Source organism: Physeter macrocephalus, chromosome 17 (genome assembly GCF_002837175.3).
Source record: "Physeter macrocephalus isolate SW-GA chromosome 17, ASM283717v5, whole genome shotgun sequence".
NCBI classification, from domain to species: domain Eukaryota; kingdom Metazoa; phylum Chordata; class Mammalia; order Artiodactyla; family Physeteridae; genus Physeter; species Physeter macrocephalus.
In genome coordinates, this window is record NC_041230.1 from 41,810,208 (window position 1) to 41,834,162 (window position 23,955).

The following is a 23,955-nucleotide window of genomic DNA, read 5'->3' on the forward strand; positions in this document are numbered from 1 at the left end:
CATTGTGTTTATTAAATAATTACCAGTGTATATTCTTAATAAATACCATTTAAAGGTAAGAAGAGAGGTCTTGCTTGTTAGCAGTCTAATCCCAGATTTCAGTTGCTGGGAATTATATTTAGCCCTGTGAATTTTTGTGTATAAGTCCTTTTTTCTCTAATGGGTGCTTTACTGATTTACTAGTCCAGTTATGTGTTTAACTTACAAAGTTAATGCTTGCCATTCTGGAGAAATTGGAGGACCTGTGAGTAGGGAATTAACAGTTCTCAGTATCTCTCTTTTTAAAAAAAAAAAAAAAATTGATTTATTTTTGGCTGTGTTGGGTCTTCGTTGCTGTGCTTGGGCTTTCTCTAGTTGCAGCGAGTGGGGGCTGCTCTTTGTTGCGGTGCGTGGGCTTCTCACTGTGGTGGCTTCTCTTGTTGCGGAGCATGGGCTCTAGGCATGCGGGCTCAGTAGTTGTGGCTCGCGGGCTCTGTACTTGTGGCTCACGGGCTCTAGAGCACAGGCTCAGTAGTTGTGGCACATGGGCTTAGTTGCTCCGCGGCATGTGGGATCTTCCCTGACCAGGGCTCAAACCCGTGTCCCTTGCACTGGCAGGCGGATTCCCAATGACTGTGCCACCAGGGAAGCCCCCTCAGTATCTCTCTTATAATAAATTTCTGTTAGAAAGTTATGGAAGTGTCAGGGTTTCCCTGGTGGCGCAGTGGTTAAGAGTCCACCTGCCAGTGCATGGGACATGGGTTCGAGCCCTGGTCCGGGAAGATCCCACATGCCGCGAAGCAACTAAGCCCATGCGCCACAACTACTGAGCTTGCGCTCTAGAGCCCGCGAGCCACAGCTACTGAAGCCCCCATGCCTAGAGCCCGTGGTCTGCAATGAAAGAAGCCAGCGCAATGAGAAGCCCACACACCATAACGAAGAGTAGCCCCTGCTCGCCGCAACTAGAGAAAAAGCCCACGCGCAGCAAAAAAAGACCCAACGCAGCCAAAAATAAATAAATTAAATAAATAAATTTAACAAAAAAAAAGAAAGTTATGGAAGTTCTGATGGCCATATTGATTACAGGTACTTTTTGGTTTTGATTTGGTTTTGGTTTGTCTATTGGTTTAATCTCCTTTTTTAGATTTCTTTTTCATTTATAGTATTTCTGTATTTGACAGAAAGTAGAATCGGGGATATAGGTGATGAAGTTGAAGACACTGAACTCATATATTTTGCTGTGGTAAAAATTATAATTTAAAATTTCCCAATGGATAATAAAAAATTTCAAAATGATAATTATGATTGCTTGTAAATATAGAGTGTGTCATGTAAATACATTGACTCTGTGACTTAATTTGGGAGAATCTTGTTCTTTTTGGCCTTGAAATAAATATTAATAATGAAAATACTAAGTTGATTCATTTATTCAACAAATATTTATTGTATACCTGTTGCATGCCAGGAGGTGTTATGAGCTTTGGGGATGGGGAATGAAAAAAATGGACAGAAATCCTTGGTGTCATGGAGGTTACATTTTAGATGTTTAATGTGACTTTGCACATTTATTCTGGACAGGCCTCTGAAAGTTTCTTTAATTTTTGTTCTTGCATGCTCTGTGCCCTTATTATTCAAACTTTCAATCATATGCTGATAATTTGGCAGTTCTGCCTAGCAGCAAGTTCATATTAGAGACTTAATACCAAACTCAAGTATAGGTTTGTAGCTTGATAAAAATTGAAGAATAGGCATACAGGCAAAGACGGAATCTTTGTGTTTAATTTTCATGAGACCCAGCTAAGCCCCAAGTGAATTTAGGAGAGAGCTAATAATAGTTGGGAATTGATCTGGCACTTGAGTTTAAGCTCAGTTAAAGGACTTTGGATAATTCAGGTGTTTTTTTTTTTTAAATTTATTTTCTTTATTTTTTTGGCTGCGTCGGGTCTTAGTTGCAGCACGTGGGGTCTTCGTTGAGGCATGTGGGATCTTTCATTGTGATGCGGGATCTTCGTTGTGGCGTGTGGTCTTCTCTAGGTGTGGCCTATGGGTTTTCTCTCTCTTTCTCTCTCTAGTTGTGGCGCATGGGCTCCAGGGTGCCTGGGCTGTGTAGTTTGTGGCACATGGGCTCTCTCATTGAGGCACGTGAGCTCAGTAGTTGTGGTGCATGGGCTTAGTTGCCCTGCGGCATGTGGGATCTTAGTCCCCCAACCAGGGATTGAACCCGCGTCCCCTGCATTGGAAGGCGGATTCTTTATCACTGGACCACGGGGAAGTCCCCTGTGTGTTTTTTTTAATCTGTTAATGAATGGGCTTTTTTATTTGTGAGGTTTTTTTGCATTTTGATTTTGGGGCATCATATGTACCAACAGTTTTTCTGTTTAATGATGAATGTTTACCTCATTGTTCATTGGCCTAGAAAAACTCTGACATTAATGATCTTGGAATTAAATCTTTAAAAATTAAATATAGGGGCTTCCCTGGTGGCGCAGCGGTTGCGAAAAAAAAAAAAAAAAAAAAAATTAAATATAATACTTTAAGAGCTTGCATTATGCAAATATTCTTAATCATTGAAAAATGATTGAAGAGTCAACTAAATACTCTTGGGAACTATGACACTAAATGTTAAAGCCATAGTTAAGTTAAACTTTATTTTATCAGTAATTTTTATCTTAAATATTCAAATTGGTAGACAATAGCAAACCTGACTGATTGACACTTTACCTTCTGTTTCCTTTCCTTTCTCTGTTCTTCAGGGAAGCCTAAAACCATTTATTAGTTCATTTAAAATTACCAAAATAAATAAATTTTAAAAATAAAATGACCAATAATGAACCCATTACAATGTTAACAGAAATAAATTTTTTTATGAAAAACTATTTTCCAGAGCAAGAACAATTTCAGTGAGAAGAATGGCATTATTTTACAATTTTGTAAATCTCTTTAATATCTAACCTAATGGAAGCTAGAAGCTAGATGCTCATATTTGCTTCTGCATTCAGTTTCTTATGTTTTGATTAAGTATATGAAGATCTAGCCTTTCACAGATAATGTAGTTTAAAAAAGAAAGAGGACTTTAATAACTTTTCAGATAACTATGGATAATGTTCTATGATAGTATATCAAAACTCCACAAGTGGTAGTTTCTTTAGGGTTTATTACAATGTGGAGTCTGAAACCATATCAGTGAAGTTTGGTTCTTTGTTGTATTAAAACCCATTGGTCTGTCTTACACTTTGAATGAATCTTTTACTCTTGCATGCTTTTTAAACATCGTGCTTAAGGCATTTGGAGAAAATTGGTTCTCTGAGTTTTAAAGTATTGATAGACTGTCAGGTTCATGGTGGCAATACAAATATTCCAAAATTCTAATTTTCACTTCAAAGCTTAGATTTTATCATTGGCAACAAATATTGTCATTTGTTGCTCTTGAAGTGATAAGCTTACTTGGCTCTTCTTCCAGAAAATGTTTGGCAAATAATCACATCTTAATAATTATAGTTGTCAGTTATTTTTCAAATAAGAATGATGTTCATTTTAAAAGTAGCTGGTTTGTAGTTTAGCTTGCCAATGAAACAAATACACAAGTGCTGTTCTCTGAGATTGCCACTTTACTCCAGTATGCATCAGAAGTACTTTATGCATACTTTCCATTTTGTCACGCAGAATGTTAAAAAATGTGCACTCAAGAGTCAAGGTCTATGGGAGTTCCCTGGTGGCCTAGTAGTTAGGATTCTGGGCTTTCACTGCAGTGGCCCAGGTTCAATCCCTGATCAGGGAGCTGAGATCCTGCAAGCTGTGTGGCGTGGCTTTTAAAAAAAAAAAAAAAAAAAAAAGCGTCAGGGTATAATAAAACTAATCATTTTTACTGCTTTGTCATGGGCAGTAGTAAGTGAAACTCCCTCCCTCCCTCCCTTCTTTCACTCTAAGTGTGTGGCAGTGTATTCAGTGACTACTGTTATAGGTTGGTGCCTCTGCCCTGATTTGTGCTAACGTGCCATAGTTTTTCCCACCATTGCCTTTGCACTATCAGTGCGGGTGTCAATAAAGCTGACAAATAATGAGTTAGTATTGTGAAAATAGTTTGTATTTCGTGGACACCCTGAAACAGTTTTGGGGACTTCCAGAGATTCTTTAATCACAGTTTGAGAACCACTGAGCTAAACGATTTTAAAATGCTCTTAAAGGGCTTCCCTGGTGGCGCAGTGGTTGAGAATCCGCCTGCCGATGCAGGGGACACGGGTTCGTGCCCTGGTCCGGGAAGATCCCCCATGCCGCGGAGCGGCTGGGCCCGTGAGCCATGGCCGCTGAGCCTGCGCGTCCGGAGCCTGTGCTCCGCAACGGGAGAGGCCACAACAGTGAGAGACCCGCGTACCGCAAAAAAAACAAAAAACAAAAAAATAAATAAAATGCTCTTAAAGCTGGTGGAAGTAGCATAACTCAACATAATAATTCAGCTTCTGAATGGTAAGAGTTGGTTATAATATATAAATGACTTTACTGGTTCAAGCTTTTAATATTTCAGCTTTTCTGAAAGTATACTTCAGGCTGGTTTAGAAATAATTTTGTACAGTAATCAATGCCTGTTAGAAATAGAATTTTTTGTATCTGTATCACTAGATACTGAGCCTCACTGTACACATCTAGCTTAGTTTATGATGAATTAGCTATCTTTTTAGTTACTAATTTTTTCTTCTTTTGAACAAATAAAAGTGTAAAAATTAATGTAACATCAAGGTTAATACTATATCATAAGATCAAAGACCTTATGGTATAGTATTTAGAGTATAGAGTGTTTAAGTATAGAGTATATAGTATAGAGTGTTTCTGTTGTGATGTTTAAGTCATCTTAAATGCTCTAGCAGTAGAGATTGTTTTCTGATTTTTTTTTTAAGGTTTTGGTTACTGTATTACTTTTTTTTGTAGTTAGTAATAGAGCATATTAAAATCTTTTATATATACAGTTGTGCTTCATATTCTGTCATTGCTAGTTTTTACTTTCAGTGGTTTGCTGAGTTTCCTAAAGAGAGTTGTCTTTTAACATCCAACAGATAGCATGTTGTCCAGTTTATGTTGCTTTGGTATTTGGAAACATTGGGTTGCAAGCATGTAGAACAGACTGTCAGTTTGCTGTGTTGTAATTTGTAATAAAGTTAGAATAAACACTTTTTGCAAAAATAATCCTAATAAATATTTTACGTATTAGAGAAATCATGAATCGTTCAGAGCTACCTCGTTAGATTGTGAAGCTTCTTCATGGGGAGCACCAGGCAGGGCATGTTCATTTCTACCACCTTCTTTCTTTTGCAGTGATCTTAATCATAGCACGCAATATGTACAGGGGCTAGCACTTTGTACCCTCGGCTGCATGGGCTCCTCAGAGATGTGCAGAGATCTTGCAGGAGAGGTAGAGAAACTCCTGAAAACCTCCAACTCTTACTTAAGAAAAAAGGTAACTTTCCATGAAACCGAATGTCTGCGTTTGGATTAGGGAGTATTATGGAGATGAGAAGGCAGATTATTCATTTTTGAAAGCTCAAATGATAATATGACTTATCTTTCCCTGTGCAGTAAATGTATTTTAAATGATTATATATGAATCAGTTGTTTATAAATCAAAATCTTTTTTTATACTAATTTTGGAGGTGATTTTTTAATTGCTATTTAACTCTCCAATTAATAAGTGATTGTGAACACTTTAATTCTCTTAATTCGTCATTTTTCAAGGAAATGATTTATAAACAAGCAAATGTTATTGGACCCTAGATGGCATACCTAATTACTTCCTAAATTACCTGATTCTAAACAGTATTAAACAAAGTGATAATGAACATATCTTTACGAATTTATTTTAGTGCCCATGTCTTTGTATTAGGGCCTTTGAATCTTGGAAGTGCAGTTCCATTGGGACCTAGATAATTATTAGGGAATGATTTAGAACATACTTCCTAAAATTGATATATCTAAATGGAATAGTAATGGACGACAGTGATCTTATTCACTTATTTGCTTTTATTTGTTGATATAAACATTTTGTTGTTATTTTATTGTGCTTGAATCCTAAAACCTTCATAAACAGAGGGTAAAATTTAGGACTTTAGAAGTGAGTCACATAATATCGTCTGGTTGGCGTTTATTGTGCCTCTATATTAATGGTGTGAGACAAAGCTGTTGAAAGGGCCAAGCTGTTTTCCAGGATCATGCACTGTTAATGATGGCTATAGACCAAAGCCAGTCTTTTCTCTTAAAAAGTGTGTGGGCTGCTCTTGTTCAGAAAGATTAAATAAATATTAATAAAGATTAATAATTATTCAATAAAGTAATTCCTACAGATTAGGAAAAAAAATTGTTTCCCCCAACTGTAGCATGGGAAGAATTAGCTGAAATCCTTTCTTGTTAATGTACCTGAACTTCTATGTTATTCAATTCCAACAAATAGTAGTCATGGTTCCTTTTGCCTAGGGTTGGGGGTGTTTAGCCAAAATCAGTCTTTGAATGTCTTTCTTTCCTGTGAACAAGTTTCTTCAGTAGAGACTAGCTAACTGAGAGGCGTTTAACTAAGATCCTAAGTAACTTTCAAATGATTTTCTGATTTCAGTAGAGAGTGAATTGGGGAAGGGATAGGTATTATTAAAAGCAGCAGCAGATTTAAAGCATCTGCAGTATATATATCTTTCAATTGCATAATGTTTTTATAAAACCTTTTGGTCTTTTTACTCAGAAGAATGATTATCACAGATGGAAGTCTTTATTTTTAACTTTGCAAAACTCCACATAAATTATGTTTAGCATGTTTGATAAGTTTGTGTTAACCATGGTCTAGTCGAGAAAGCTTTTGTCCACTTATTTGGTAATATATGACCAAAGAGACTGGTGAGTTAGAAGTTCTCGTTAATGCAGTAAGTATAAGTTGGAAAGCCCTAACCAGTTAATAACTAGTATGTCTGATAATAATAAATAATAAATCTGATACCTAACTCCTTTCTTTTTTCATGTAGGTGAACTAGTTGATAAGGTTTTGTTGTTTATAAGGTTGGTTGTCCTGACTTAATTGAAATAAATCTTCTTTTGTCCTTTTTATGTTTTTTATAGGCAGCACTTTGTGCTGTTCATGTCATCAGGAAGGTTCCTGAACTTATGGAGATGTTCTTACCAGCAACAAAAAATTTATTGAATGAAAAGAACCATGGTAATGTGATTTAGATACACTCATGAAGTACTGAGGGAGAAGGGGGAAGAGAACAGGCTTCAGGCAGTGTTGGCCTTCTGTCTCATGCAGTGGACTCACCTTTCTACTGTGCTTGGACACTTTTCCAGGAAGGGCTAATGGGTTGAATCTCTCTTCTACTCCCATATCCTAGTTTTTGTAATTAGAGATTGATTCCTTTATAGTAAGCTTGTTGTTTTTCATTTCTGGTCCTCTTTTACTATATTAAAAATACTATATTAAGTAATAGTGTAATTACAAACGATCCTAGCCTTGATTTTCATGTGTAAAACCCTTTGATTTCCTGGCTATTTTATAATAGAAGAAAAAGTTATTTCTTTATTGCTTTGCCGTAGTGGTGTAAGATTTGTGAAACTACTTTTAGGTTACTTGTAACAGGAATTTGTAATGGGTAACCAGATATATTTTTATAAAGCTTGAGAGAAATTAAATGAAATGTGGCAGTTCTTTACCGAGCATTTTATTCTTATTTTGAAGTCAGTGAAACAAGTTCTGAGTGAAGAAAATTCTTGTGTCCTAAATGCTAAGAGAAAAAATGGTAACGTGTATTTAATTTGATCAATGCAGTCCTGTGCCTAGAAGACTCAAAATATACTTGTTGAACAAATGAATGTTTAGGGTACTTATTTATTATTTAGTGAAAAGTATGGTGTGATTCTTTTCACTCACTCTTGACCAAGCAAATTTACTTTGTCATTCACAACTACCTTGGGTTTTTCATATATTTTATCTGGAAATTTAAAATCTTACTAAGATTTTTCTTCTGGAAATATCTATCAAAACTCAGCTAAGAGCTTATTAAGTCTGGAGCAGGTGATGTCCAGTTTATATTGACTAGGAGCATGTCTTTATGGATATTCTCGAATGTAGAGACATGTGTATTGGTTCTCATTTTTTAGCAATTATTTTGGTCATATAACTTTAGAATATTCTGTTTTGATTGACATCACCAGTATTAAATCAGCAGGTATCTATTAATACCTTCTTTGTATTCACCTCAATGCTTAGATTCTTTGAGAGATTAAAAAACAAAAATAGCAGCTATCCTTTTGGAATTGACCTTCAGAACTCAAAGCCCTGTACTATGAAGTTGAATAATAGAGCCTCATTTTTAGTGTTCATTGGCTCTTTTCTTTCAGGTGTCCTTCACACTTCTGTAGTCCTCCTCACAGAAATGTGTGAGCGAAGCCCAGACATGCTTGCACATTTCAGAAAGGTAGGTGCTGTTCTGTATATCTAAGCCTTTCTTGATTGAAAATGGTTTTCCTGAAAAGTACATGATTTTCTCATCTATGAATTTTCTTTTGAAAGAAAGCTGTGGAGCTGAATAAAGGACTTAAACAGCCCTGCTGTGTGTTAGGGCTGGAAGCCAGACTTAGGCATATAAGAACTGGCAATAGTGCAGTGTTTTCCCTTTCATAATAGAAGTCTTCTCTCATTGTTGGCAGACACACCAGTCTCTCATGTGCTTTATCTGCTGTTTTCACATTGAAGTTAGGAAATGTAACCTGAGGTCAAATTAAACACAGGAGTTGTGTGTGTGTGTGTGTGTGTGTGTGTGTGTGTGTGTGTGTGTGTGTGTGTAGTTTAAGGCAGGTAATTTTTTTTTTAAGGTGAAAACTGCAAACAAATTTGACATTACTTTTACTTAACATAGGGTCCCCCACTATTTTTACGCTGTGGTGACTCCAGTGATGGAAGTCTCTAGCTTTCTTCAGTCCCTCCCTCCCTTTCTTAGAGCATTCTGAAGTGGAAATTTTTTTCTCCATTTACGTTTAGAAGGCACTAGTAAGGAGGACTCTGAGAAAGACTGTTCTTTGGGTAATTACATGCATTCAGTTCCTTTTATAGGGTGCTGATCACTCCATAAATTGGGCTTACTCTTTGTACTTTAGATCTAATGAAGCTCTAATAGCAGCTCTTTTTTGGGGGGCTTTTTTGCCCGCTTAGATGTTCATGTATTGATTAAATTATTATAAAATAGTATGAGGCCCGTATCTGTCCCTAATGCTTGCTTTGTATGTTTTGTTCCTGTTGTCTGTTTGGAATCCTGCTGTATGTTAGAATGAAAAGGTAAGAATTAACCCTCTTTTAGATGGTGCATGCTGGCATTAGGTCCTTAGTGGCTTTTGTGTATACATCCACAAGTGTGGCTTTTAAAAATATACTGATGCTGAAGCTGTGCTTAATACTATGTTATTTGTCGTAGCATTTTTGGCTAACTTCCTAGTCCAGGTTTTGTCTTGTCACTTAAACTCCTGACTCCAAAGTCAGCCTTGGATTTCAGTTGCAGCCTTTCCTGATTTGTAAGCCTCCTTCTCTGCCTTTCCTTTATCTTCACTTGAGAAACTTTGAGCAGTTTCCCATTGGTGATGGCAGTTCCAGATCAGTTTGGATCCTTGACGCCAAACACTGCTTCTTCTTGAAGCAGATATTTTAGAGCCGTGTGGGTAACCTCATACTTTAAAAAGCTCCATACGTATTTCTGAACTTTCAGTTCAGACTTAGAGCTTTAATTTCCCCCTTACTTGCCCTCAATCTTGCCTTGAAGTTTTGGAATATTAAAAGTTTTTTGAGGTTGAGTGGGTGGGCATCAACTGATTTTCATGGCTGCAGCCTTTCCCTTTGTCATTTTATTTTGTTTGTCTTGTCATCAGTTTTAGTAACTTGCATTTTTGTCTGAAAAATAAAGCTGGGTTCCAGGAATTTGTATGCTGAACACTTAGACATTTGTGCTTTTTGTCCCGGGGTGCTCTTATGTGGTGTGAGTTTAGTAACTGAAGGAAAAAGGACTTCTCTGAGACAGAAACCAGATTTTTAAAAAATTAATTAATTAATTAATTATTTTGGCTGCGTCGGGTCTTAGTTGCGGCGTGCGGGATCTTTCTTTGTGGTGCACTGTCTCTTCGTTGCGGTGCATGGGCTTCTCTCTAGTTGTGGTGTGCGGGTTTTTCTCTCTCTAGTTGTGGCACGCGGGCTCCAGGCTGCATGGGCTCTGTAGTTTGCGGCATGCGGGCTCTCTCATTGAGGCACGTGAGCTCAGTAGTTGCGGCGCAGGCTTAGTTGCCCTGCGGCATGAAGGATCTTAGTTCCCCAGCCAGGGATCGAACCCGTGTCCCCTGCATTAGAAGGCAGATTCCTTACCACTGGACCACCAGGGAAGTCCCCAGAAACCAGATTTTAAAAAGTAATTGAGGATATGGGTAGTACAAAAAAGGAGACCATTGGGAAGTATGCAAGGCGAGCTACTTTTTGTGCAGAGCTTGGTAACTAGATGATCCTGGTTTTATTACATTTTAAAGCAGTTTATACAGTTATATTATTCTGACCTCTAATATGAATCTGTCCACAGCTGACAGATTTAATGAGGATTCTGTTTAGAATTTACAGGTCATTATAGCTTAGATTTGTTTTAATCTTGGAGTTGTCCAAATTAGATTTTTGTTTCGGTGACTTATGAAGTGCTTAATTGAAGTGTTATGGCCAAACTTATTTAAATTCCCAGATTATGTTGTCTTGTATTTAGCAGTAGACTTAGTGTTGTAAATGTTTTGAGTGTGTACCTTGGGCAGAGCTTGGCTTTTGTTTCAGTCTTGATCCCCTTTTAGAATTGGAGAGTAGGGAGGAATCCAAATACGATGAGAAAAAAATAGAGTTGCAGCAAAGTTGGGGCTGTTTTGACTGCCTCCAAAAGAGATGTGATTCAGTTCGCTTTGTACACTTCTTAATGTTAGGTGACTAGAGTTGTTTATATAGCTAAATTGAGTTTGTAGTTAGAGACTGGAAATGTTCTTATTGTGGCAAACATTTTGGAATAGGGTTTTAACCTTAAATGATTGCTCAACAGAGTTTGAAAGGAATGATAATATTTAAAGCATTTTTAAGTTCAGCTTGGCAGTAAAATTGCCTCTACTATGTGCTGTGAGTCAGTCTAATGGACAGAGTAAAAAGAAGAAGGGCATTCTGACCATAAGGAATGTATAGTTTCATTAGTGAGATAAGACAGGCAACAAATGTATACTTAGGTGCTAAAATTAAATTTTACCTAAATTTGTGTCCTATGAGTTAAGAATAGGAAAAGGACATCATTCATGGCCTTGCTGTCTTCCTAAAGTGAAGGATACAATTCTTCATGTGTCTTTTCCACTTAGTCAATGTTGGAGGCTTTTGTATTGCCTGTTGTTTGTTGGAAAAGGATATAACTAGCCAAATATTAAGAGGAGAGAATTTTTTTCTCTATTTGAGATAGTTTGTTTTAAGACTATAATTTTAATAAAATCACCAGTATTTTGGGTGTGATAACATTTTATATTCACATGTGTTGAATGTATTAAAAACTGAACATATTTGTGCAACCTAGGTGTGTCAAGTCCTATAGAAGTAGAAATGCAATATGCCCCATAGGTACCTGTTTTACTTGGTTCTCAGAGGCTTTCTAACCTACTGTTATTTATAGTACCTTTGCATGTATAACTCTGGAGTAAAAATAACTGGTTTGGTTTTAATTCAGATATTCCTTCTTGAGTTCTTGGCCAAAATACTCCTAAGTTATATTTATCAAACATCAACAGTATACTAGTATATTGTATCAGTAGAATTTGCTTGGACTCAGACCCTTGCATCCTTTTTCTAAGTCAAATTTCCTGCCTATTCATGAGAAATTCTTTGATGTTCACTGTTTTTTGATGCATCTCTCTTCCCCGCAGCTTGTGCCCCAGTTAGTTCGTATTCTAAAGAACCTCATCATGTCCGGATATTCACCAGAACATGATGTTTCTGGGATCAGTGACCCCTTTTTGCAGGTGAGGTTGAAAGAAAGTTTTGGATAAATGATATATTTTGGAATAGATTTTTCCTTCCTCTTGTGTTTGTGTTGAGTAGAGATTTGGTAGTTAATTGATTAAACTAATTACATTAACAAATGAATAGTTACACAATTCTGTATGAGATTAATAGGATAAAATTATAGTTGTAATAGTCAAATCATACACTACCTGGAAACTTGATTTACCAATATAATACAGGTCTGCAGGTGGTGGTATCCTTTGGCTGTGAAGTGTCAAAGTGTGGGTTGTCTAATAACTTCATTAAGACATAGAACCATGTATAACTTCTCTAAAGATAATGTTTAAATTTCTTCTGTTTGAATTTTACCATTTCTGTTGGGATCTAAGACTTCATTTAAGTTATTTGAATTTCATATCAAGCAAAGTTCCTTTGTGCCAGGCGGAATTTGTTGACATTTGTCATATTTTGCACATTAGGTACGAATTTTGCGGTTATTAAGAATTTTAGGACGAAATGATGATGACTCAAGTGAAGCTATGAATGATATATTAGCACAGGTGAGTAGACCAAAACTTGCATTTAAGTAAACACTCATTTTAGTAAAGCAGGGAGTAGAATGATTGTGATTATATGGAGCAATTTTTATTTGTGTTTTCTCATTGGTGGCTGTAATCAGTCGCAAAATGTCTCCTGTTACCTCTGGATATTTTTTGAAAGCATTGTTTTGTCACTTTTGTAACTCCCTCTGTGTCTTTTCAGGTTGCCACTAATACGGAGACTAGTAAAAATGTAGGAAATGCTATTCTTTATGAAACGGTTTTGACTATCATGGATATTAAGTCAGAGAGTGGACTGCGAGTAAGTCTTTTTAATCTTTTCTTCTCTAAACATTTTATTTAAAATAATTGACTTGCATTTTGGAAATGAATTCCATTTGGAAATTAACTTTAGTAAAGAATGATGCAGAATGTATAGTGCTTTTTTTTGGTATCTGAAGTATCATTTTCTCCACTGAAGGCTTAATATTGATTATAATAGAAATTGGAAGAGCTTAGGTATGGTTAGATACATAGATAATGTTAAGTGAAGGAAAAATTTCTTTCTTTCTTTCTTTTTCTTTTTTTTTTTTTTTTTTTTTTTTTTCATTTTTGACCACACCATGCGGCATATGGGATCTTAGTTCCCCGACCAGGGATCGAACCCATGTCCCCTGCATTGGAAGCGGGGAATCTTAACCACTGGACTGCCAGGGAAGTCCCAAGGAAGCATTTCTGAATGAGCTTTTTTTAGAGCCATGATTTGAGTTGGGCTCAGTCACTTCAAATAAGACATCATATTTGAGTTAATTCATTTCTCTAAATATTTATTTTTATTTGAGAAATAAACACAAAGTAAAAGAATTCAAATAGTACAAAAGGTATGCAGGGAGGAAGATGTCTGTCTGTAGCTTTCATGTGTAGACTCTCAATTTTTCTAGTGGGAAATATGGTTACCATTTTCTTTTTTTTTTAACATCTTTATTGGAGTTTAATTGCTTTACAATATGGTGTTAGTTTCTGCTGTTTAACAATGTGAATCAGCTATACGTATACATATATGCCCTCCGTCTTGCGTCTCCCTCCCACCCTCCCTACCCCACCCCTCTAGGTGGTCACAAAGCACCAAGCTGATTCAGCTGCTTCCCACTGGCTATCTGTTTTACATTTGGTAGTGTAAATGTGTCAGTGCTACTCTCCATTTTCTAATGTACTTTTTTGGGGAGATATTTTATCCATATTTAAATGTGTCTGTACATGTGTATTTCTTGTCTTCCCCACTTTTTAAAACTTTTTATTTAAAATAATTTTAGACTTACACAAAAGTTGCAAAAATAGTTCAGAGTTCCAATATTACCGTTTGCTCAGCTTCCCCTAATGTTAGCATCTTGTATAACTATAGTATAATTATCAAAACTAAGAAGTTAATATAGGTTCAGTACCATTAACCATATTACAGACTTTATTCAGATTTCACCAGTTTTTCTACTGATGACTAATCCTTGATCCCACATTGGATTTATTGTCATGTCTCCTTAGTCTCCAATCTGTGACATTTCCTTTGTCTTTCCTTCATTTTTTGTGACTTTGACACTTTTGAAGAGTAGTGATCAGTTACTTTTTAGAATGTTCCCTCAATTTGCTCTGTCTGATATATTCTTTTTTTTAAAAAAAAATATTTATTTATTTGGTTGTGCCAGGTCTTAGTTGTGGCACGCGGGCTCCTTAGTTGCGGCATGAGAACTCTTAGTTGTGGCATGCGTGTGGGATCTAGTTCTCTGATCAGGGATTGAACCCGGGCCCCCTGCACTGGGAGCGTGGAGTCTTAACCACTGCGCCACTAGGGAAGTCCCTGATATATTCTTTTTTTTTTAAATTTTTTCCTAAATTTATTTTTTGGCTGCTTTGGGTCTTTGTTGCTGCATACGGGCTTTCTCTAGTTGCGGTGAGCAGGGGCTACTCTTTGTTGCAGTGTGTAGGCTTCTCATTGCAGTGGCTTCTCTTTTTTGGAGCACGGGCTCTAGGCATGGGGCTTCAGTAGTTGTGGCACACGGGCTCAATAGTTGTGGCTTGCGGGCTCTAGAGCGCAGGCTCAGTAGTTGTGGCAAACGGGCTTAGTTGCTCCACGGCATGTGGGATCTTCCTGGACCAAGGCTCGAACCCATGTCCCCTGTATTGGCAGGCGGATTCCTAACCACTGTGCCACCAGGGAGGTCCCCCCACCCCGATATATTCTTATAATTAGTTTGAGGTTATGCTTTTTTGGCAAGACTACCACAGAAGTGGTGTGCCCTTCTCAGCTTCATATCAGGAGGTACATGCTATATGTCTCATTACTGGTGATATTAACCTTGATATTTTGGTTAAGGTGGTGTCTGCTGTGTCTCTCCACTGTATAATTGTTTTTTTTCCCCTTTGTAATTATAATATTTTGGAGGAAACACTTTGACACTATGCAGATATTCTGTTCTCCTCAGGCTTTTACCCACCATTTTAGTACCCATCAGAGGATCTTGTCTGCAACAGTTATTAGGGTGGTGTTCTAATGATACCTTTCTATTTCCCTCATTTTTTCCTCATTAAATAATTGGAATTCTTCTGTAAGGAAAAACTCTCCCTCAAGAATTTATTCATTCTTTCAACCATTTATTAGTATAATAATTGTTAACCCATAGCTTTGTAAGAAACAAATTTACTAACTACACTGCAGTATTTGTGTATAGTTCTTTTTGTCATCTAGGTTGTTCTGCGCCTTACATATTTCATGTTAGGTGAAAACATTATGTTGGAGCTAGTTTATATTCATGTATAGAGACCATTCTCATTTTTAAAAAGGTTGTGGTAGAATATTCATAACATAAAATTTATCATTTTAACCATTTCTAACTCTGTAGTTCAGTGACATTAAGCACATTCACATTGTTTTGCAACCTACACAACCATTTATCTTCAGAACTATTTGGTCTTCCGAAACTGAATCTATGTACCTATTAAACAATAACTCTCCCTTATACCCTGTCCCCAACCCCTGGCAACCACCATTCTACCTTCTGTCTATGGATTTGCCTGTTCAGGACATTTCACATAAATGGAATCATATAATATGGGGTGTTTGTGTCTGGCTTATTTCACTTAGTATAATGTCTTCAAGGTACATCCATTTCGCAGCATGTGTCAGGATTTATTCTTTTTAATGGTCACGTACTATTCCGTTGTATGGATGTGCCATAGTACATGTAGCATATTTGCTATTAATGGACTCTCCTATCATTTGTGATTATAGATAGTGTTGCAGTAGATTTTTGTGCATATGTACATTTGTCAGCTAAATTCCTAGAAGTGAAATGGTTGAAGCAGAGGATATACTTTCATTTTGTAGCTTTTATTTATTCATTTATTTATTTGGCCGCACCATGTGGCATGCGGGATCTTAGTTCCCCAACCAGGGATCAAACCCATGCCCCCTGCGGTGGTAGCACAGAGTCCTAATCACTGGACCACCAGGGAATTCCTCATTTTAAATATTTATAGTTACTGCCAGATTTCCCTCCAGTGAGGCTGTAACAATATTATTTTTCTGCTAACGATACAAAAATTTTAAAACAATCTTTCAGCAGAAGTAAAATATGGTTTTAGGAGTTTGCCTTCCGAATTTTTTTTTTTTTTTTGGCTAGCAATCTATAGAAGTACTAACTAAACTACCACCTTTAAATAGTTTGCACCTATCAGAGGCCAGAAAGTAACCCTTAAACAATATAGATATTTGATTTTCCTAAATTTTTAAGCTATGCTGTTTCTCTATAGGTCCTAGCCATAAATATCCTGGGTCGTTTCTTATTGAACAACGACAAGAATATTAGGTAAGTCAACTGAAAAATGTCTTGTATCTGGCTATTATAAACTCAGTGTATTCAAGAGTGACTTTGCTCAAGATCACACATGTATTGAGTGACATATCTAGAACTTCAACTCAGGATTTTTATTTTTAGTCTGGTCTTAAAACCGTTTTGATAAGAATTTGAGTATTTGCCTCATGAGTTAATTTTTAGTCCTGTTTATACTTTAGCATTAGGAGTCAGCAAACTTTTTCTGTAAGAGACCAGATAGATGGTCAGTATTTTAGACTCCATGGGCCTTAGGGTCTATTTGGCAACTACTCACCTCTGCCTCTTGGTGTGAAAGCAGCCATAGACTGTGTAAATGATGAGCATGGCTGTATTGCAGTAAAAATTGATTTACCAAACCAGACAGCAGAGGGCTGGGTTTTTGCAGATAGGCTGTAGTTTGCTGACCCCTGCTCTAAATTAAGAAGAAAAATATAACATTTCAGTTGCTAACCTGGAACATGTTTGTGAACTCCAGCTACTTTTTAAAAGTAGATGAATTTATCAGTATTATCTTCTATTCTTTCTTGTCATGTTACGATTGAAAAAATGTGGAAATAATCATTATGGTACCCTGAATTATCTTCTCCTTCCAGAAGAATTTTTAAATACTTGGATCATAAACTCATTTTTGCAGGGGCAGTTTTGGTACTGGTATCAAACAAAAGGAGAGGAAATATAAATGGTAAAATTGAAATAATTTCCTCTTGTGTTTTGGGGCTCAGAGAGCCTGAAAAGGCATACTATATACTTATTTTGTTGTACTGTTTGAAAGAGTTTGGAAGAATCAAGTCAGTCACTTTTAGACGTTTAAATGGAATTGACCATGAATACAAATCTAAATCCAAGACCATGAATACAAATCTAAATCTGAGCTTTAGATTATGGTGTTTTTTATGGCTTTACTGTGTTTCCATTTTACTCACTAATCTGTCTTGTCTTTTAAATATTTAACAATGTATGCTTTCCCTTAGTCATTGGACATCTTTTTTGTCATTAAGCAGAGAACTATCCTGAATTTTACATTTTAATTCTGTTCTTCAACTTTATGTCATCCAGATATGTAGCTTTAACATCTTTGTTGAAGACTGTGCAGACAGATCATAACGCAGTACAGAGGCACAGAAGTACCATCGTGGACTGTCTAAAAGATTTGGATGTCTCAATAAAACGGTAACAGATTGTTGAAAATTCTGCTCCCCACCCATCACCTGGTAACTTTGTAATAGTTTTGAGAGGGAGAATGTTGACATTTATGTATTTAGTCATTATTTTCACAGAGTAAATCCTTTTTTCGAAAGGATTGGCAAGGAGAAGTTTAGATTAATGAAAGAGGCCAGTACGGAATACTGAAGTGCACACTGAAGTTGTCCTTGGTTCTTTGATGAGTAAAACAGGTACAGATAAGCTGGGCATATGTTTACTCAACAGAGGTACTGTGTTCTGTGTGTTGGAGGATGAAAATACGGAGTGATCCATCGGCTGAGTGTTTTATCACAATGCTGAAACTGAAATTGCTGACAGCACACGTTTTCTCACAGTACTTCAAGATACTAGAGGCGGCCGTGTTTCTTAGAACAGTGCATCTAGGAATGACTTTTAGGCAGCACATAGGACTTTGAAAAGGCATGTATATTTTTTCCTTGATGTAGTAATTCTGCTGGTTCTCTTAGAATAACTGTAGTTGTTTGTAAAACCTAGTTATAGTTGGCCTCAGTGAACTTTTGGTTTACTGTTCAAACCAGAAAAAATTAGATTTGAAATGATCTCTGAAACTATTCACTTGACAAACATTCATTGATAATTGTGTTCCTTTTATTTGCAGAGAACAGGTGCTAAGTGCTTGGGCAAACTAAAGATAAGACCTAGAGCCAGGAATAACAACTTTTACATAGTGCTTTGCAAAGGATTTATAAGCACCCTCTCAGTTGGTTCTCAGAGCAAGCCAGTAAGAGAGACTAGGCAATTACTTCTATCCCCAATTAACAGATTAAAATACAGTACCAAAGGAATCAAATGACTTACTCCAAACCTTACCCCTTGGACATGGCAGATGTGGGAATAGAAATCAGACTTTCTGACTTCTATTGTGTTGTTTCTCTATAGCTCATGACTGGGCTTTGCATTTCAAAAGTAAAACCTGGGTCTCTTTGACAGGTTATATAACAGTAGGAGCTTAGACTCTGGAGCCAGAAAGCCTCATTTCAAATCCTACCTCTGCCCTTAATAAACTTTGTCTAGTTACTTAGCCTTCCTGTGCTTCAGTTGTCCCATATGCAAAATGTGGATATAAGAGCACCCACTTCAAAAGGTTATATGCAGGATTAACTGGATTAACATATGTGAAGTACTTAAGCACTGTGTAAGAATTAGTTATTATTGCATTTCTGTAAGGATTGAGTTTTTGTTGCTTGTAGATTAACTAAGATGAAAGTATTATTAAATTGGTATTTTTGAAAGTTAATTATATGCCATGTTTGACATTATTGACCAAATGTGAAAAGATGCCTGTAGTAACCTTATAACTTTTATATGTAAAACATGTCCATATTTGCCTTCATTGCCAAATTTGATAGGTGGTTTTAGAAACTCCTATTTGCTCTCATAGCACATACCCTTTTTTTCCTTTTCATGGCTCTTATTCTCTTTTTCAGTTTTTTTCCCAGCTTTATTGAGATATAATTGTGTAAGTTAAAGATGTCCATCACATTGACTTGTCACACTTATCTATTGCAAAATGATTATCACCGTAGCATTAGTTAACACCTGCATCCTATCACATACTTAACCATTTCTTTTTCATGGTGAGAATATTTAAGATCTAGTCTCTTAGCAACTTTCAAGTATATAATGCATTGTTATTAACAATAGCCATCATGCTATACATTAAATCTCCAGAACTTATTCATCTTATAGGTGGAAGTTTGTGCTCTTTGACCAACATCTCCCCATTTTTCCCACCCCTCAGACCCCGGTAACCACCATTCTAGTCTCTGTTTCTATGCATTCAGCTTTTTTTAGCTTCTACATATGAGTGACACTGTACAATATTTGTCTTTCTCTAACTTATTTCACTTAGCCCTCAAGGTTTGTTTTTATTCTACTCTTCCATGTACCTTTTGATGTAAACTATGTTACATCATCTTTGGACTAAAGTGGATGTAATAAAAGGAGAGTATGGTGACTATATATCATGTTTTTAATGAATAACGCAGAGGTATTATCATTGGGTAATAATTTTGTTGCCTCTCTTTTTTTTTTTGCGGTTCGCGGTCCTCTCACTGTTGTGGCCTCTCCCGTTGCGGAGCACAGGCTCCGGACGCGCAGGCCCAGCGGCCATGGCTCACGGGCTCAGCCGCTCCGCGGCATGTGGGATCTTCCCAGACCAGGGCACGAACCCGCGTCCCCTGCATTGGTAGGCAGACTCTCAACCACTGCGCCACCAGGGAAGCCCTTGCCTCTCTTTTTGAGCCTTTTAAGTATTCTAAATTGCAGCTTCATAGAATAGATTGCTGAACTCAAACTGCATTTTTGGTCTTTAGTAGTATATCTCTTGGGGATTTTTGAAGAAAAGTGTTGATGAGCGTTCAGAATAAATTTGATAACTTTGGTTATCTCATGTGCAAAGATTGGGATCATAAGATCATGCAAAGACATCAATACATCCACTAGTGCTTGGTGTTCAAAGACAACATACCTGGGTCTTTGTTTCATTCCCACTGTAAATATCATAACTTTTTTTTCCCTCCCCCCTGCAAGGCGTGCAATGGAATTGAGTTTTGCCCTGGTAAATGGGAATAATATTCGAGGCATGATGAAGGAATTGCTTTATTTTCTGGATTCATGTGAGCCAGAATTTAAAGCAGACTGTGCATCTGGAATCTTCCTTGCTGCAGAAAAGTAAGATATAATTTTTATATTCATTGGTAAAAAATGCTTGGAACTTTTTGGAAAGCATCTTTAAAACATGGGGGAAATGTTGTAAACATGTTTAAACATGTAACATTTAGTTCAGGCTTCCCATTAGAAATTAGGTTTGAGAAGGCCATTCTAGCCAGTATCTAAAGTTAAGCATTATGCTAAGACCAAAATAATCCCACTTTTATAAAATCTCCTCTTTTATCTGTTCTTTAACCTCTCATCTATGATGTCCTTTTGATGAAGAGAATAGAAAAGTTACAGCATCTGGATCGTGGTTCTGTGTAAAACTTTTAGGAAGAAGTACCTCAGGTTTTTGGTAGTATGGTTGTTTCTCCTCTTTTCACTGTGAATTTAAGGGAGCAAGTTTCTAGTCCTGGTGTGCCTGGGTCTCGGAAGAGTCCCTTTTCTTCTTTCTTCTTTCTTCTCTATCCTCTCCTGTCCTGACTTTATGATTTATTTTCTGAAAAACTGGAGACAGAGTTCCCAGTTCTCAGCTCAGCAACTCCTATTGCATATTACGTGGAACATCTGAATTTGACTATGTACCATTTCATCACCCTTTGAAATGGGAATTGCTGCTAGTTTTGAAGGTGAAGTGGGTCCAGATATAATCACTTAACCTGTGAACCTAAAAAATGCTGTAGGACAGGATTTTTGAAAGTCACTGAGTAGAGCTTAGTTTATAGGTTCCAGTGTTTTCACCTAGTGCCATTATTTTCTCAGGTATGCACCTTCCAAACGGTGGCATATAGACACAATTATGCGCGTTCTGACAACGGTAAGTAGTGTTCTTAAGTCAACATATATTAAGGGCTGGATGTGTCGATTAACGAGTCAGACAAAGCCCTTGTTCTCATGAAGCTTATGTTCTAGTGGGGGAGATAGGAAATTCATGGGGAAATATGTAACACTCTTGTCAGGCAGGGGAAAATGCTATGAAAAACTAAAGTAGCATATAGGACTATATTGATGGCAGAGGAGGATGGGATATGGGGCAGTGGGCCAGGTGTCTTAGGTAGAATAGGGCAGGTCACTAAGAGGGGGTAATATTTGAGTAGAGAACTTGGTTAAATGAGGAGCTGTGCAAAGATTTGGGCGAAGAGTGTACAAATCAGAGGGAACAGTAAGTGTTGCAAAGCCCTAGGGTAGCAAACAAGCTTGACCTGTCTGGAGAGCATCAAGAAGGCCAGTGAAGCCAGTAGAGTGAGAGAGGCAGAGAATGGTAAGATTGATGCAGGGACTAGAGTCTATAAGGCCTCACAGGAGTTAGGATTTTATTTTGAATATGATAGGAAATCATTGGAAAGTTTTGAATGGCTAAATTCTGGATTTTAAATTATGGTTTTACAGAATATCCTTTCTTTGGTAGTCTTCCAGAATTTTGGAGCTTCTCAGTCGATCATTCAATTAATAGACAGGGATTAGAGATTTAAGAGTAAAAATGAAAATGTAGTGGCATAACTATCTGTGTCTAATTATGTCACCAGAAGTAAAAAACATTGACAAAGTTGACCACATTAAAATTTAAAACTTGTATAGCAGAAGGAAAAAAAAATCTACAAAGTTAAAAGGCAGATGACAATTAGGGGAAAATTGTAACATATGACAGTGTGTTAATATTTTTAATCTATAAATACTTTACAATTAATAGGAAAAAGTAAAACACTAATGGAAAAACTGGCATTTGAATAGACATTTGACAAAAGAAGAAATGGCTAGTTAACATTGAAAAATACCCTTACTCTTTTTTTTTTTTGTGGTATGCGGGCCTCTCACTGTTGTGGCCTCTCCCGTTGCGGAGCCCAGGCTCCGGACGCACAGGCTCAGTGGCCATGGCTCACGGGCCCAGCCGCTCCGCGGCCTGTGGGATCTTCCTGGACTGGGGCACGAACCCGTGTCCCCTGCATCGGTAGGCGGATTCTCAACCACTGCGCCACCAGGGAAGCCCTACCCTTACTCTTAAAGAGATAGTAAATAAAAGTGAGGTATCATTTTTCACTTGTCATACTCTTTAATCTAATTCCTAGTGCTAGTTAGAAAATAGAGAACAGGCAGTACTTTATTAATTCTGTTTTTAGGACTTTATCTTGGAAAAATAAAAGGTCACTGTACAAAAATGTATATACAGAAGTGTTCGTCCTAATCTTATTTATAATAGGGGAAAGCTGGAAACAACTAGGAGTCTCCAAATGGGCATGGGTTAATTAAATTATGAAACATCTGTAGGAAGGAATGATACCATTGAAATTTTTAAAATTTCAATTATATAGTTTACGTACAATGAATTAATTTTGTAAAAGTTTAAAAGTCAGTGTACTTAACAGGAAATTATATTCTAACAAAAGGTACGATGGTTTTTATAAGGCTCAAAAGAAGGGAAAAATTATAGCTCCTGAAGAAAAATGTTTATCAAAATCGAAACCTTTTTAAAAAAAATTGCTCCAACTTTTCGGTTTTCCAGTCAATTTATGTTCTCTTTTTATATGATCGTATGATTTTTTTTCTTCAGCCTATTGATGTGCTAGGTTAAGTTAATTGATTTTTTTAAAAATTATTTAATTGAAGTATAGTTGGCTTACATTAATTGAATTTTGATTGCTGAATCAGCCTTCTGTATCAGGAATAAATCCTACATGGTTGTGACATATAGTTTTTTTAATGCATTATTGTTGTATTTGATTTTCTAATTTTTTTAAGGATATTTGCATCTGTGTTCATGAGAGACATTGGTCTGTAGTTTTCTATTCCTGATGTTTTCTTTGATCCGTGTGTTATTTAATTTCCGAATATTTGGGGACTTTTCAGCCATCTTTGTATTACTTATTTCTAGTTTAATTTTGCATGATTTCTATTCTTTTCATTTTATTTATTTATTTTAAAATATTTATTTTATTTATTTATTTTTATCTTTGGCTGCGTTGGGTCTTCATTGTGGCACGCGGGATCTTTTTGTTGTGGCGCAGGGGCTCTTCGTTGCGGAGCGTGGGCTTCTCTCTAGTTGTGGCACAGAGGCTTCTCTCTAGTTGTGACATTTGGGTTTTTCTATCTCTAGTTGTGGCACGTGGGCTCCAGAGAGCGTGGGCTCTGTAGTTTGTGGCACTCAGGCTCTCTAGTTGGGGTGTGCGGGCTCAGTAGTTATGGTGCGTGGGCTTAGTTGTCACGCAGCATGTGGGATCTTAGTTCCCCGACTAGGGATTGAACCCGTGTCTTCTGCATTGGAAGGCGGATTCTTTACCACTGGACCACCAGGGAAGTCCCTCTGTTCTTTTAAATTTATTTTTAATGGCCCAGAATGTGATCTGTCTTGATGAATGTTCTGTGTGAGCTTGAGAAGAATGTGTATTCTGCTGTTGTTGAATGGCGTGGTCTATAAATGTCAATTAGATCATGTTGATGCTTTCTCTTATTTAAAACACTCTGCTTGTGCTTCCCTGGTGGCGCAGTGGTTAAAAATCTGCCTGCCGGGCTTCCCTGGTGGCGCAGTGGTTGCGCGTCCGCCTGCCGATGCAGGGGAACCGGGTTTGCGCCCCGGTCTGGGAGGGTCCCACGTGCCGCGGAGCGGCTGGGCCCGTGGGCCATGGCCGCTGGGCCTGCGCGTCCGGAGCCTGTGCTCCGCAATGGG

The 23,955-nt window shown here is 37.2% G+C and overlaps 1 protein-coding gene and 1 non-coding gene across 3 annotated transcripts in view; both read left to right on the forward strand.

Moving 5' to 3' along the window:
* The window catches only part of AP1G1 (adaptor related protein complex 1 subunit gamma 1), an 82,269-nt gene that overhangs the window by 40,357 nt on the left and 17,957 nt on the right, over positions 1-23,955 (forward strand). For both annotated transcript variants that reach the window (XM_007115820.2, XM_055078807.1), the window contains exons 4-13: positions 5,287-5,428; positions 7,069-7,165; positions 8,344-8,420; positions 11,911-12,006; positions 12,469-12,549; positions 12,752-12,850; positions 16,333-16,388; positions 17,472-17,585; positions 20,172-20,312; positions 21,057-21,111. In XM_007115820.2, the coding sequence (XP_007115882.1) occupies positions 5,287-5,428; positions 7,069-7,165; positions 8,344-8,420; positions 11,911-12,006; positions 12,469-12,549; positions 12,752-12,850; positions 16,333-16,388; positions 17,472-17,585; positions 20,172-20,312; positions 21,057-21,111 (958 nt within the window). The remainder of the gene's footprint in view (positions 1-5,286; positions 5,429-7,068; positions 7,166-8,343; positions 8,421-11,910; positions 12,007-12,468; positions 12,550-12,751; positions 12,851-16,332; positions 16,389-17,471; positions 17,586-20,171; positions 20,313-21,056; positions 21,112-23,955) is intronic.
* Positions 17,857-17,942, forward strand: LOC112065256 (small nucleolar RNA SNORD71). Its single transcript, XR_002891934.1, has one exon. It is a non-coding gene; the product is annotated as a small nucleolar RNA SNORD71 (small nucleolar RNA).